The sequence below is a fragment of the Crinia signifera genome, chromosome 5, assembly GCF_055691185.1.
Source record: "Crinia signifera chromosome 5, ASM5569118v1, whole genome shotgun sequence".
NCBI lineage: Eukaryota > Metazoa > Chordata > Amphibia > Anura > Myobatrachidae > Crinia > Crinia signifera.
This window is the reverse complement of record NC_139221.1, coordinates 82112025-82126226: the sequence shown is the minus strand read 5'-3', so window position 1 is coordinate 82126226 and position 14202 is coordinate 82112025. Positions and strand designations below refer to the sequence as shown.

General features: G+C 41.4%; 1 protein-coding gene across 3 annotated transcripts in view; it reads left to right on the top strand.

Moving 5' to 3' along the window:
- The first annotated feature begins 459 nt into the window (after window positions 1–459).
- The window catches only part of LOC146080363 (mitochondrial enolase superfamily member 1), a 44780-nt gene continuing 31037 nt past the window's right edge, over window positions 460–14202 (top strand). For all 3 annotated transcript variants that reach the window (XM_083187553.1, XM_083187552.1, XM_083187551.1), the window contains exons 1-5: window positions 460–638; window positions 3279–3387; window positions 5442–5557; window positions 10523–10609; window positions 12706–12732. In XM_083187553.1, the coding sequence (XP_083043679.1) occupies window positions 555–638; window positions 3279–3387; window positions 5442–5557; window positions 10523–10609; window positions 12706–12732 (423 nt within the window). In that variant the 5' untranslated portion in view covers window positions 460–554. The remainder of the gene's footprint in view (window positions 639–3278; window positions 3388–5441; window positions 5558–10522; window positions 10610–12705; window positions 12733–14202) is intronic.

Below are 14202 nucleotides of genomic sequence, written 5' to 3'. Positions count from 1 at the left end.
CAGCATGGGAACTACAGCTTGAAGGCTATGAACAGTTTCATTCTACAAATTATGCCTGTACAGCTTTATTTATAAAATGTTTTCATCATATTGTGTTGGTAGAAAAGCCTGTACCACTTGTTTGTGTTCGCCCCTAGAATAAAAGATGCCAACTCTCTCTGTAATCAGAATACAGAATGCATATAAACCAAATAAATGTTACTGTGTATGTATAACCTTTCTTTCTTACATGAAAGTTTACATTTGCCCCTGCTGATTATTAGAATCTAGCATTATAAAAGTTATTTGAACTTAAACATAAATAAATGCATCATCTGCAACAATATTGTTTACAGTGAGCATGTCGGTATATGAATGCTGAGGAAGCACAGGGGTTAATAACTGTTGTGTCTGGCATGTCAGCTAAAAATTAGCCAGTCAGCAGGTCGGGGCGTGACTCTCTCCCTGTTAAATCTGCATATGAGGAAGAGTACACTGCACTCAAGTTACTGCTGCATAACATACTGTTCAGGTTTACGGTTTTCCTTATAAAGAACCCAGAAAGTAACAACATTATGATAAAAGGAAAGATTACTGGTCTTACAGTGACAGATGTGCGGTTCCCAACCTCTCTGGGTCACCACGGCTCAGATGCCATGGTAAGGAAAACAAAAATCTGTACTTTGAACAATCTTGTGTCAGTCTCTTCTCTCTCCTCCATCCATCCTGGTTCTGCACTTGAGGTCATGTACTAAGGTTCTGATTTATGTTTGTAAAAGGACATACACACGGGGCATGGTGTGCTGAGCGATGTGTGCTAAGCGATTTAGAGATGGTGATTTTCCTGCGCATAGATCGGCCATACACCCGTTGCTATGTGTGCTAAGTGATCTGTGCTAGCCACTGTGTTTTGTACGCACTTGCTGGGTGAACTGACTAGATATTTAGTACATGCACTTAACATCTGTGCCAGTGATCGCAAAGTGCAGGGCTGCGCATCGCCATCGATATTAGGTGCACACACTGAGCGATTTGTGCTTCATTTCTAAGCTATCTAGACAGATTGCTTAGAAAATAGGCAAAAATTGCCCTGTGTGTATGCCCCTTGAGTAAAGCAGAAAGTGAGAGATTTGGTGAGAAATCCAGTTTTTTTTTTTAAAGCGGCAATCATTTACACTGCAAAATCAAACTGGTTTTGCAGTGTCAATGATTGCCGCTTTAAAAAAAACTGGATTTCTCACCAAATCTCTCACTTTCTGAATCTCTCATCCTATTAAATCTCACCCTTTATCTAGAACAAACCATGTTGCCATTCAAGGGGAGCAAATACTGTACATTTATATTTTTTTGGTGCACCGTAAATATTGGCTGCTTTTGCATGTAAACCACAGATGTTAGACAGCTTAATGTTTACAATGCCATTTAGATTTCAGTTTGAACCCACCCCACCCAAATCTAAATCACTCTGCAATTGTTACACCTCCAGAACAGCATAGTTTTGCCAAGTTGTGTGCTTTTTTTGCTCTATTTACAAACACAAATCCGGCCCTAAAAGTGCAATAGAGTGTAATAGTATTTTTTGCTGCTAAATTTTATAATCTCATCATGCTAATTAGTTATAAGGGCAATACTTCAATTTTAAAGAAAGTATCAGCTTTGGGGATCGGGATCAGAGTTTAATAACTTCTGTCTTTTGTCAGTGTTCCTTGTTATTGTGTGGCTGCTGCATATCAGTACGTTGTTTGGGAGGACTTTGGGCCTTATTCTAGTTCACTCTTTCTGACAAAATCCTTCTCAGATTGACAAAGCCATGTGCACTGCAGGGTGGCAGATGTAAAATGTGCAGAGATAATTCGATTTGGGTGAGTTATTTTGTTTCTGTGCAGGGTAAATACTGGCTGCTTTATTTTTACACTGCAATATAGATCTCACTTTGAAGTAAAACCTAACCCAAATCTAATTCTCTCTGCACAAGTTACATCTGCCCCACCTGCAGTGCACATGGTTTTGTCCATCTAAGAAGGATTTTGTCAGCAAGAGTGAACTAGAATAAGGCCCTTTTTGAGTACTCCAGGGGGCATCTATCTTATTTCCTAGGTGGCAGCTTCACTTGAGATGATTAGCAGCTCGGTAACCTAGAAATAGGCGTCTGTATGCATTTTTAGACAAATCTGAATTACATTGTATTTTTGTCTCGGCTCCACCCCTTTGTAACTATACAAAATGTCTAACTAGTACACTAATGCAACTCCATAAACAAACCCACTGTTTCTACTACCACAAAAAAACTGAAAAACACTTATGTCCTAATTTGCTCTCCGTACATTCAGCTCCTAACAACTGTGATGGAAACTACCTTGTTTTCTCTTAGTGGCTGTTTAATCTTTAGTTCTTGCTTACCTACCCTCCCGGATCAGCTGAGAGTCTCCCGAAAATCGCAAGATGCTTCTGGCCCCCCTGTAAAGGCAGGCAAGTCTTCCACATCTGCCTCCAGCCCCCCAAACCCACCCCTTGGCCACCCATAATAGAGCTCAGCGACTGCTTTCTCTGCACTGTAGAGTGGAGGCGGAGCCATGATGATGCAACCATGCTGTCATGCCCCCTGGGCAGCCGACTTTTTTGTGCCAGTCATGCCCCCTATGTGCAAACCAGGATGCCTACTAGCTTCTCTTACCGTTTTCCCCTTTCAGACTGCACTCTCAACTTGGGTTATTGCCAGGTCGTTACGTCACCAACCTGGGTCGAGGTACAGTGTGATCGCGCTACCCCGGGTCCAGCAACCCAGGATTTTAATTTGGTGTTTGAAAGGGGTATAACTTGTCCTTTCTTCCTCTGAAATCCTCTACTGAAATGGCATGATTCTACCAGAATAGGAATAGGCCAGAGGGTACTGCACGGTGCTGCGCAATTCTGTCGGAGCAAAAGAGCATCAGATAATCGCACTTCTGACTCCATGTCTGGCAGATGGACTGTAAATTATTATGAATATTAAAAATAGGGTCAGACTTCTGTGATCTATATAAGAGAACACCTCTGCTATCATACCAAGATCTGTTCACATGCACAGTCGATCGATAACCGTCCACCTTGTGAAACAGCAGGGCTGCGATCAGGTCTGAATAACCCCCTGGATGCAGGCGCTGAGCAACTTACAGCAGATGTCTGCGCAGAAAGAAGAACATCTGCTTACTTACAACATCAGCAGCGCTGTCGACTCAATCAAGCCCTATACAGTATGTGCAAAACCATTTTTTAAACAATGACTTTCACTGTATCCTTCTTTCTTCACTGTAATACAGCACACCGACCCTGATTACTCTGCAGCTTATGTCGTCATAGAAACTGATGCAGAAGATGATTTAAAAGGTTGTGGTTTAACATTCACTTTGGGAAAAGGCACAGAAATTGGTACGTTTGTCTTCATATATTCTTATATGATGATTATTTGTTAATCTATTGCACAAATCATGCCTTGTCCATATACAAACATGGGTTCCTTTTATAAAATGATAAACATTCATTCGGCTAATGTATACAGTTGATGTCTGGTCTAGTTCAGGGTTGCCAACCCTCCCGGAATGGCAGGGAGGCTCCCTAAAATCGGGTCCCCCTGCCCGGCCCCCCGGAAAGGTGAGCAACCCTCCCGGATTCCGGCGGACCCCCTTCCTACCTGCATGTCCCCGGTGGCAGAAGCATTAAATTGCTGCTTTTCGGCAGAAGGGGCAGGGCTAAATATGCCCATTGCGCATATATATCCCCCCCTCCTTGGAGACCCGCATATTGCATTACTGGGGGCAGGGACTGATGATGTCTCCATCAGGCCCCGCCCCCAGAAGTTTTTTTTTTTTTATTGTGCACAAAACATTTTATAAATACTCAAAATTTGCAAACACTATTCTAAACTAGTATAGCACAGAATATACTCCACTAGAAAAAATATTACCCATGGCTTTTCTATTACATCAGAAAATTATATATATATTCCAAAATAAAAATAAATTTCTGTATCACACTATTGTGTTGTTTATTTTTAAATTCATCACCTCTAATCAGTTGACATCTTATTAGCAAAATGAATAGAAAAAACAAACCAGTTTTTCCATAATGACCAATTAAAAGCAGGTTGCCCTAGAACTTTAGCGAACTGTTGCTATGGAGACACAATGCTAACTTATTGGCAGTAAGATACTGTGGTAACTAATGGCTTACCATCCACTTGGGCTACATAGAAGTGCATCGTATAGTCCTAGTACCAGTGGCTCAATTTACATTTAGATGGATACAAAAGAGATAGTAAAAGTGTGATTTATAAACCGAAAAGGTGTGAAATGTTATAGTGCACTACCAAGAATGAACCTTCATATAGGGGGTGATTCAGGTTGGTTTGCAAAAGCCAACTCCTTCTTTAATGGACAAAACCATGTGCACTGCAGCAGTGGCGTAACTATTATTAAATCTCCCCCCGTGGGGTATTTACTCTGCACAGATACAAAATAACTCTCCCAAACCTAACTCTCTCTGCAAAGGTTACATCAGCCCCACCTGCAGTGCACATAGTTTTGTCCATTAAAGGAGTTTGCTCTTGCAAACCAACCTGAATCACCCCATTTCTGTGGGAATGTGGGGCATGATTCAAAGATGGATGCAAACCCGATTTTTATGCAGACAAGCAATTATCATCGGACTGTGTATGTATCTAAGTCATGCTGTGCATGCGCCACGGTGGTCTTTTAACGGCAGTTACAGGAAGAATTTCTTCACAAAGTGACAGTCAGGCCATTGACCATGTTTGGGATGTGTCTTAGCCTGTGACTGCAATCCCATATGCAGCTGCAGTGGCTTTGGCGTACTTCCTGCAGCCATGCTGCACAACCACAGGGCTAAGAAGTTCCATAATCAACTGATTATTTGTGTCTTTGTACACAGTGGCACTCGCAAAGTTGCCGGTGAGTGTCTCAATACAAGTCCAGACAGCAGCGACATTTTGAATTTTACACCGTTGCAGTGGCATTAGCATACAACTCTGAATAAGGCCCGAAGACCATTGAGAAACATTATTTTATACTTTGCTGGTGCAACATTTTAGTTTGAGCAGTGGTCATGCAATTCTAATCATCCAGGCACAGAGGGGTTTATTACTGAGATGAGAGTTCTATTTCACATGGGATGCATGTTTTGAACATCCAATCAGAATCTATCTATTATCTTCTAAACGGTGCTAAAAAAAAAAAAAAAAAATTGTAGCTTCTGATTGGTTGCCCAAAGCGACATCCCATCTTCAATAGAATTCCTATCCTAGTAATTAAACCACAGATAAGCTGATTTCACATGAAAATATTCTGTTTGTATAATATATCACTGTCCCGCTGCAACCACCATTGCTTATAGCTTTTCTAATATTAATGAAAAACATTGTTTTCTGCAATAGAATAAATTGTCTAATTAATCATCTTGTTCTACAGTGGTGTGCGCCGTGAATGCTCTCTCCAGACTTGTGGTGGGAAGAAACCTTGAAGACATTGTTACTGATTTCAGAGCATTTTACAGGCAGCTTACAAGCGATGGACAACTGCGATGGGTAGGATGAATGTTTGACCATAAATGAGTAACATTTTTAAAACTATTCATTATAATATTTGTGTTATTCCTAATGGCGGCTCCTACCTCTGTGTAGGAGGGGGCTGCCGCTGGATGCGATGCGTTCCCCCCCCCCCCCCCCCCTAGTGACAAACGCAGGATTTTTAAAGGAGGGTTTACAAATGTAACCCAAAATCTCCCACTCTGCTGCACGTTGAGGTAAGTACAGGAGTCTGGGGGAGCAGTAACAGCCCTGAAAATTGGTCTTTTTATACACTGGATACTGCTTGGAATACAGTATTTAATAGTATAGATGGTCTATAGCAGGCATTCCCACGGTCCTCAAGGCACACCAACAGTGCAGGTTTTAGTGATATCCAGGCTTCAGCACAGATGGTTTAATCAGAATCCCTCAGATACTAATTAAGTCACCTGTGCTCAAGCCTGGATATCTACAAAACCTGCACTGTTGGTGTGCCTTGAGGGCCATGGTTGGGAATGCCTGGGCTATAGTTTAGGCTAGTTCAAACATTTTAATAGGAGAAGTGGTCATGAAAAGGTTAAACATATCATAATAAATAAATAAATACACAAACATTATAGAACCAGTACTGCACTTTATAAGCTCCCACTCTCCCACTTCATGGTAAGGCTTCTGTCTCTTCCTCCTGGCAGCTGCTCTCTGGACCATTGTGATGTTTAAGGGCTCAGATCCACACATACAGTAAATGCATACCTCCCAACTGTCACGATTTTAGAGGGACAATCCCGATTTTCGGGTCCTGTCCCGCTGTCCCACCCGCGGCAGGCATTGTCCCGCTGCGGGGGGTGGCAGTTGGGAGACCCCCCAATCTAGTAGAATAGACGCTGTGCGCATGCGCACAGCGTCTATTCTCGTATGAAAATGAGGTCGCGGCTAATTAGCATAAGCCGCACCCTCATTTGCATACGCCCCGCCCCCTTTTCGGACGCGCGCGACATGATGTAGTGGCAGCTCTATTGATCATATTATATACCAGTGCTATTGTTATAATTTAAGGCACTTGCCAAGAGGAGGTGGTCTTCCGGGCAACCAGCAACCCCCTGAGTCTGACTATGCCCCCCCCCCCCCCGTTCCTGTTCACTTAGGAGAGCACAGTGTCGGATCTTACATGAAGGGGCTGTAGTCCTGCAGCCAATAGGTAAAAAATGCCACTGGTCAGACATTTTGCTGGCAAACTTAGCCCAATCACAGTACATAGTAAAAATAATTGACTGCTTTTACTTCCAGCTCTATTTACAAGTACAGTGAGAAATTTCAGTTTGAGAAATTGATGTAAACTTGATTATTATATATTAATAATAACAATATCAATAGTAGTTTTTTGTACTGCACCAGCATAGCTTTTGCACTTTACACTTGGGAACAAAAAGTACTCAAACAAAACTGGGTAATCACACTCACACATATAAAAAAAAAATGGAAAAGGGCCCTGCTCACACTTTCAGTCTATACCAGTGGTTCCCAAACTGTGTGGCACCCTGGGGTGCCCTGGGACAATTGCAGGGGTGACCTGGGTTGGTGGTCCAGGACCAATTAAAATTACTTAGTGTCAATGTAACAGGCAAACCCAATGCTTGTGACTTCCAATCATAACATATGTGGACAAACACAAGTGAATCCTGTCCCTCATAATTTAACCCAAGGATCTAAAATGCAATTTACTTAATTTTTTTTTTGTTTAATTCTCAATAAGAAACTTTTGGCCTAGGAGTGCCATAAAGAAAATGATGATACTCTAGGGCAGGTCTGGTAAACCTGCGGCTCTCCAGCTGTTGTAAAACTACACATCCCAGGATGCATTGCCATTGTTTTAGAATTCTCTAAAAGCAAAACTGTGGCAAGGCATGCTGGGACTTGCAGTTTTAAAACAGCTGCGGAGCTACAGGTTGGCCAGGCCTGCTCTAGGGTGCCGTGATTAAAAAAGTTAAGGAACCACTGGTCTATACATTTATTTATCAGACCAAATCCCCAGGGATTCTGGCTAGAATCGCCCAGTGCGTACTAGGACTACTGTTTACACCCGAGGTCTGTTCACAGGACACACGGTCACTCCCTAGGGTTAGAGGAGAGCAAGATTAATACCCAGCAAAGGAAGGGGTTTTTTTACAGTAAGGCTTAAGATATGGAATAGTCTACCAGAGAAGGTTGTGATGGCAGACTCAATGGATATGTTTATGGTTATATGTTTGAGAATGGGTCAGATACATTTTTAACAGATAAAAATATCCAGGGTTCTAACCATTTATTATAATGTTTAGTAGCGGACCCAGAGAGAAATTGGACTGCCATTTGGGGATTCTGGTTAGAAACAGATTGGTAGATACTTCATCTGGGTCAAATACAAATAAGCTGTGCACCGCAGGAGATCCAATATACGTTGAGTCTTTTTCTCAACCTCATCATCTATGTAACTATGATATACAGTATATCTCTCCATGGGATTTGTTTCTGGTGTTTTATTCATGTGAAGTATAATATTGGATGGGTTTGTGGAGAATAAAGTAATGCTATGTTTAATGCATATGTATACAGTACATATGCTACTATTGTTGACCAACATGGGATAGTTTCTGCCTTACATTTGGTGATGATAATTATTTCACAGTAAAAAGAGCTTAAACATCTTCATGATCATTTCCCTTTAAATAAATATTATTGGAAATTCTAACAGTAAAGCCATTTTTGACAAAACTAAGAGCAAATACAATTTATATTTAATAGAATTGCAAATAAAACTATTGTAGCTCTGTGAATTGCCTGAAATATCATAAATCATGATTAATTTTGCTTCTTATGTTTTATTGTGTTGCAGCTTTGTTCTAGGTAATTTGATTTTCCGAGTCTTTCTGATATTTGAAAAAAATTCTGATGTCATAGTTTTCAGCTTTTGAGTTGCTTCTTTTTATTACATTTCTCTGACTGTATGAAAGGCAGGAGACTACAATAGGGGTTTGTGAATAAAGGTCTTAAAATAGAACAGCCACTTCCTTTATTATATTGAACATGTATAGTAAACTATGATAAACAATTAGAACATTACATGCCTTGAAATGAATGGAATATATTACAGTACATGTGGATACTGCCAGGTCACCGCAGTGCTTAAATTCTGGTGATCATTGCTCTTCATGAACTAGCCAACACGCCAAGCTTCCTTCTCTAAATGTAGCACTCAGTGGATAAGGTTTGGTGTACTTGACTGCAGAAAGTTTGATCAATATCTCAAAGTCAACGCTTGGAACAGAAAAGAGTTAAGTCTAGATAGTCAAAGCTGATCGGCATTACAATGATGAACAACAAATCATGGAGGTGGAGGTCCACCGCAAACGATGTTGCTAATTGGTTTTAAATATGTAACATTATTAGCGTATGTAAACCCATGGACACCTAACCACATGTGCTCTTTGGCCAAGCTTAACGTTTGAAATGTTTCACTGATGTTTATCACCATCCCAGTGGCTAAAGGTCACATACGATTTCCCTTTTTAACTGCCCAGTAGATTCCCAGGCTGCAGGATTGCATACGATACACCATATGCAGTCATTTTACATACGATGTATCATATGCGATCAAAGCCAAGCCTGCAGGATACTGGCTGATCCGACATCTATAGTGCAGCTCTTCCAATCTTCATGGATCTGATGTCAAACATATAAGGTTTTGCCACTCTTCTTCCGATTTCTCAGCCTGATCCATCAGAATCGGATGAAAAGGGCCCATATTGCACTAGTGTATGGGCACCTTAATGCTTGCAGTCATTTTAGTGAATTACCAATAATGTTAGGAAACCCCCCAGTATCCATATACAACTATATGCAATTTGAGACTGTTTTGTGATCTTCTTAATTTATATTGCATCAATTAGTTAAAAATTTGTTTGTGATTTAAAGAGAAAGTTATTTAAACGTAGGCATGATTAGGCTTGTCCGTTGCATTGTTGGCTGGCTGAAGCCTATGATTGGATGACATAGGTGTTGCCAAATTTGCAAAACCTGCAATATCCTGTAGCAGGGTATGCTACCAGTTTGCAAAGATAGCGGAATAGCTTGAGTACTACCATACAGTACTACATCTTTCAGGTTCATGGACGATTATAATAGCATGTGATAGCTGGCTTCAGACATCCAATAAGTAGCTAGGTCTCATTTGTTAGTAAATTGTATAAGCTAGAGGAGTGGTGAAAAAGTGGAATATCGGTATTACAGCCTGCTCAATGTTCTCAGATTAGATAAAGCTCACATATATAAATGCTGAACATTTGGGGCCTTATTCTGGTTCATTAGCTTGGACGTGAATTCGCACAGGGACTGAGGTTTTGCGTATGTGCAGCAGCATTTCTGTGCATGTGTATACCCTGGGTGAGTGCGAACTCGGCGAGTAGTCTGGTCGCTGAGTGCATACTTCCAGCCTTACAAGCGGGGGGTGGAGAGGGGCGTAGCGTGCTGGGCTGGGGCATTAGTGTATGCCCTGCATTTCATGGGTGTTCCCATTAAAATGCTGGGCGTCCATATGCTAATGCGGTCATGAAGCACGTGCAGGGGGCGGACAGCTGACATAGCCGGATGTCAGCTGCCCACCCAATTCCCTGCATTTCTTTGCTCATATGTACAAGTGTGAGCACCTTCACCATCATTCAATGGTTGGTAACCATCGAAAGATGGTGGAGGTTCCCACTGGCATGCAAATGGATGCTTATGTAAAACATCCGTTCACAAGCCTTGCGAACGAATTCGGTGTGCAAATGGTTGGTGCGGGCTAACCATTCGCAAGTCGGGGTTTGATTCATTCACAAGGGTGCGTGCACGCATCTGAGGGAATGAACCAGAATAAGGCCCTTGACCCTCCAGCTATTTTGTTACTCCAAGTCATAGACTGCTTTGCAGACCAGCTCCAGAATAATGCTTTCCTGTTTGATCTTGCAGATTGGTCCTGAAAAAGGGGTGGTACAGCTGGCTACCGCTGCAGTCCTTAATGCAGTGTGGGATTTATGGGCCAAGAAAGAAGGGAAGGTAAGTACAGCAACTGTAAACGACTTGGTGCAATATTATTTACCAGCTAAAGTACAGTACCAAGATGCACATAATGTGGTCACAATTCCATCAGTTTCCAGAAATCCTACGCAAATATCTGCTTGCATTGAGAGTCTGAGGCATCTCAGCAGTCGCATAACCCCAGAGCTCTATGTGCAAGAAAACAGCAACACTATGATCATTTCCACTAGGGCAGCATTGGTGTAGGAGAACCGACTGAAATCAGAACATCCCACAGCTCTGTCTACACATCCACGGGGTGCCTCTTCCATGTGCAAATTCCCTATTGCTACCCAGTACCTGCAGCTTCACACTCGCGTGTCGCGTGGCCTTACGCGCCATAGTGCACACTCAGCCTTACACACCTTTGATGCGCAATCAGTTGCAACATAGACACCAACACCAGCGTTATGGCAGGTGCAGTTTATCCATCTCAATATTTCCCCCTGTGTGATCAATGCAGTGTCTGTGGATGCACGCCACAACACACCACAATTAAAATAAACAGTCCTGTGTCGGAATCTGTACTGCAACTCTGAGGGGGTAACAAGCAGGATGCATGTACTGCCTGTTTGCGTACGACATCACCAATGCATCCACCTCTGAACCAGGTCCTAAATTACCAATTACCTTACCAAAATTTAGGAAGTCCTGCAATCTGCTTTATACATTTCTGCCAGTAATTACATTTTTTTTCTTGCTGCCATAGCTGTTACATGTCCAATAAAAATTTTACTTTTATTCCTTTCATTTCAGAGCATAGTTAACCCTTATCGCATTAGTCTTTTCTTGTAGTACTTTTTTGCATTACCTGACTCTGGGAGAACCACCAACCCCCAAAATTTAAAAGAGAAAATATCACATTTCTATTGGTTGCTAATGTGAGAATTTGCAGTGGACACCACCCAGACAGAAAGAGAAGACGCCTCTTGTTGAATTGCGAAAGGATCGCTAATTGCAAATCCAGACGCAATCCCATGCATCCAACAGTTTATGCCATCTGTGCTATTGTAAATAGGTCTAATCTGTGGCTGAGACAGGGTGGAAGTGGTCATCACTGATGTCACAGACCCTCCTCAAAAATGACTGGGCATGCTGAATTAACCCCAATGTCTAGGTTGACACCCACAAAAGGTCAACATGCACAAGATTGACATTGAAAAAATGTTGACACAAGCCAAAGGTTGAAACATAAAAAAAGGTCATCATGCGGTTTTCAAATTTTTCTTGTGTCCATGTCGGACACCTGAGCACATAGTCCCCCAAATAATGTAGCTGCAGTCCCCCAAATAATGTAGCTGCATACCTTTTGCATACTTAGGGCCAGGTTCCTCGCTCCACTCCACTAGCTCTGCGCTTGGCATACTTTACCATTCCCAATCAGAGTCTGTGGATGGTAAAGCATGAAAAAGTCCAACATTTTTTTTAAAACAATCAGCAAAAACTCATGTTGACCTTTTTATGTGTCGACCATTGCAATGTGGACCTTTTTGCTTCTTTCAACCTTTAGTCAATGTCGACCGTCTTCATGACTATCTTGTGTCAATGTCAATTTAGTGCATGTCAACCTTTTGGTGTTCACCTATTTACTGTCGACATAGACATTGTCTGTGAGCCATTCTGATACCGTCCAGGATCACTTTTTCATTGGGATCTCTGCTAAGATATGGCATCGGTTTTTGGTTAGACCAATACAATAACTTGCAGGTTCCTCTCTCTCATGTTAAGAATTGAACATCGTCTGATAAATGACATTCTGGGTGCAGTGACAATACTCGGAGACCTATGCTCATTTCCCAGGAACATTAGAGGTGTTGCACTGATCTATCAATGCGTACAATGATTTATATGTTCAATTACAAACAATGAAAGCATTTGTGGAGCCTATTCTATAGAGGCAATTATCTTTCTATGTAGCTAAATAAAGGCTTAATAACATATCAATAAAATAAAATCCTAAATAAAAAGCTCCTTAAAAGTTTGTTATAGAGGAAAAAGTAGCAATAAGATATTTAATTAATCATATTTGCTAATTCATTTCATTATACTTAATTATAATTTCCTTCTCTTACTAGCCTCTCTGGAAGCTGCTAGTCGATATGGTAAGATTTGTAATACTTGGATTAATCAGTCTACAGCAGTGGTTCCCAAACTGTGTGTCTAGGCACCATGGGGTGCCTCAGGACACTTGCAGGGGTGCCTTGGGTTGGTGGACCAGGATCAATTCATATTATTTATGGTCAATGTACCAGGCAAAACCAGTGCTTGTGGCTGCCAATCATTATATATGTGGACAAACAGAAGCAAATTCTGTCCATCACCAGATAACTGTGACATACAGTATAAACACAATGCACTTCATTTGAAAAAAAAATCTGAATTTCTCAATAAGAAGCATTTGGCCTAGGGGTGCCTTGAAAATATTTTGATGCTCTAAGGTGCCGTGATTCAAAAAAGTTTGGGAACCACTGGTCTACAGGATATTTAATCATTGGCTTTATTTGTTTGATGGTTTAAGAGTGAATTTTCTAGGAATGAGAGCAGGACGGAGCTGAATTATGAATCTTTATGGCACGAATCAAATGTTGACAGGATAAAATAATTGTGCTATAATTTTCGTAGCATAAGATGACCCTTGTTCAGGACCGGTTTAAGGCTTTGCCATTGTAAGGCAAAACATCAACATACTGCCCCCCCCCCCCCCCCCCACACACACACACACACACACACACTTCCACCAATACCGCTTTCAAGTTCCTTAGCTCAAAGTGTGGCAGTAGAATTTCAGAAGTTCCACAGCTGCATCCCTGCATCCTTCATTTGCGATAGGCAGACTCATTGGCGCCCCTGCCAGATTCTAGCACTCTAGGCAGCTGCCTAATGGTGGAGCTGGCCCTGCCCTAGTCTGTTACTGTCAATAGTAAGCTGTGTTTTTGGTCACAAATTCCAGAAAGGCTATATACAAAATCTTGAAGGCACACGGCATCAGTAGGACATACCAGTTTGTGAATATGTGAATGCTTGTCACTGCTTCTCGCTATTATCAAACCGCCCAGAAAATTTAAATATTCAGAAAAGATCAAGCCCCCTTAAGTGTCCTACTTTAGCTATTTACAAAATTTAAGTATATGGTCAAACAAACAAATTTCTGTGTGCAGATTTAACTTGTGCATAAAGAATTAGATTTGGGTAAATTATTTTGTTTCTGTGCAGGGAAAATACATGCAATGCAATATACTGTAGATCTCCATAGAGAACCCCACCCAAATCTAATTCTTCTCTAATTCTGCACATGTTAGATCTGCCCCATCTGCAGTGCACATGGTTTTGTCCATTTGAGAAGGAATTTGCCTCTGTGTGTGAGCCAGAATATGGCCAAACTGTAGGTAGAATACAAGTTGTTGTTGACCAAAAATCTTATGTGCTAAGTGTCTGATTGTGGTATATGAGGTTGTGAGTTTGAGACCCCTCTCCAGTATGTTGACCAATAAGTGTTTTAATTATGAGGAGTTTTAAATTACAGCTATAATTAGTTACAAGGTGCATATGCATTACATTTATAAATGATCGCT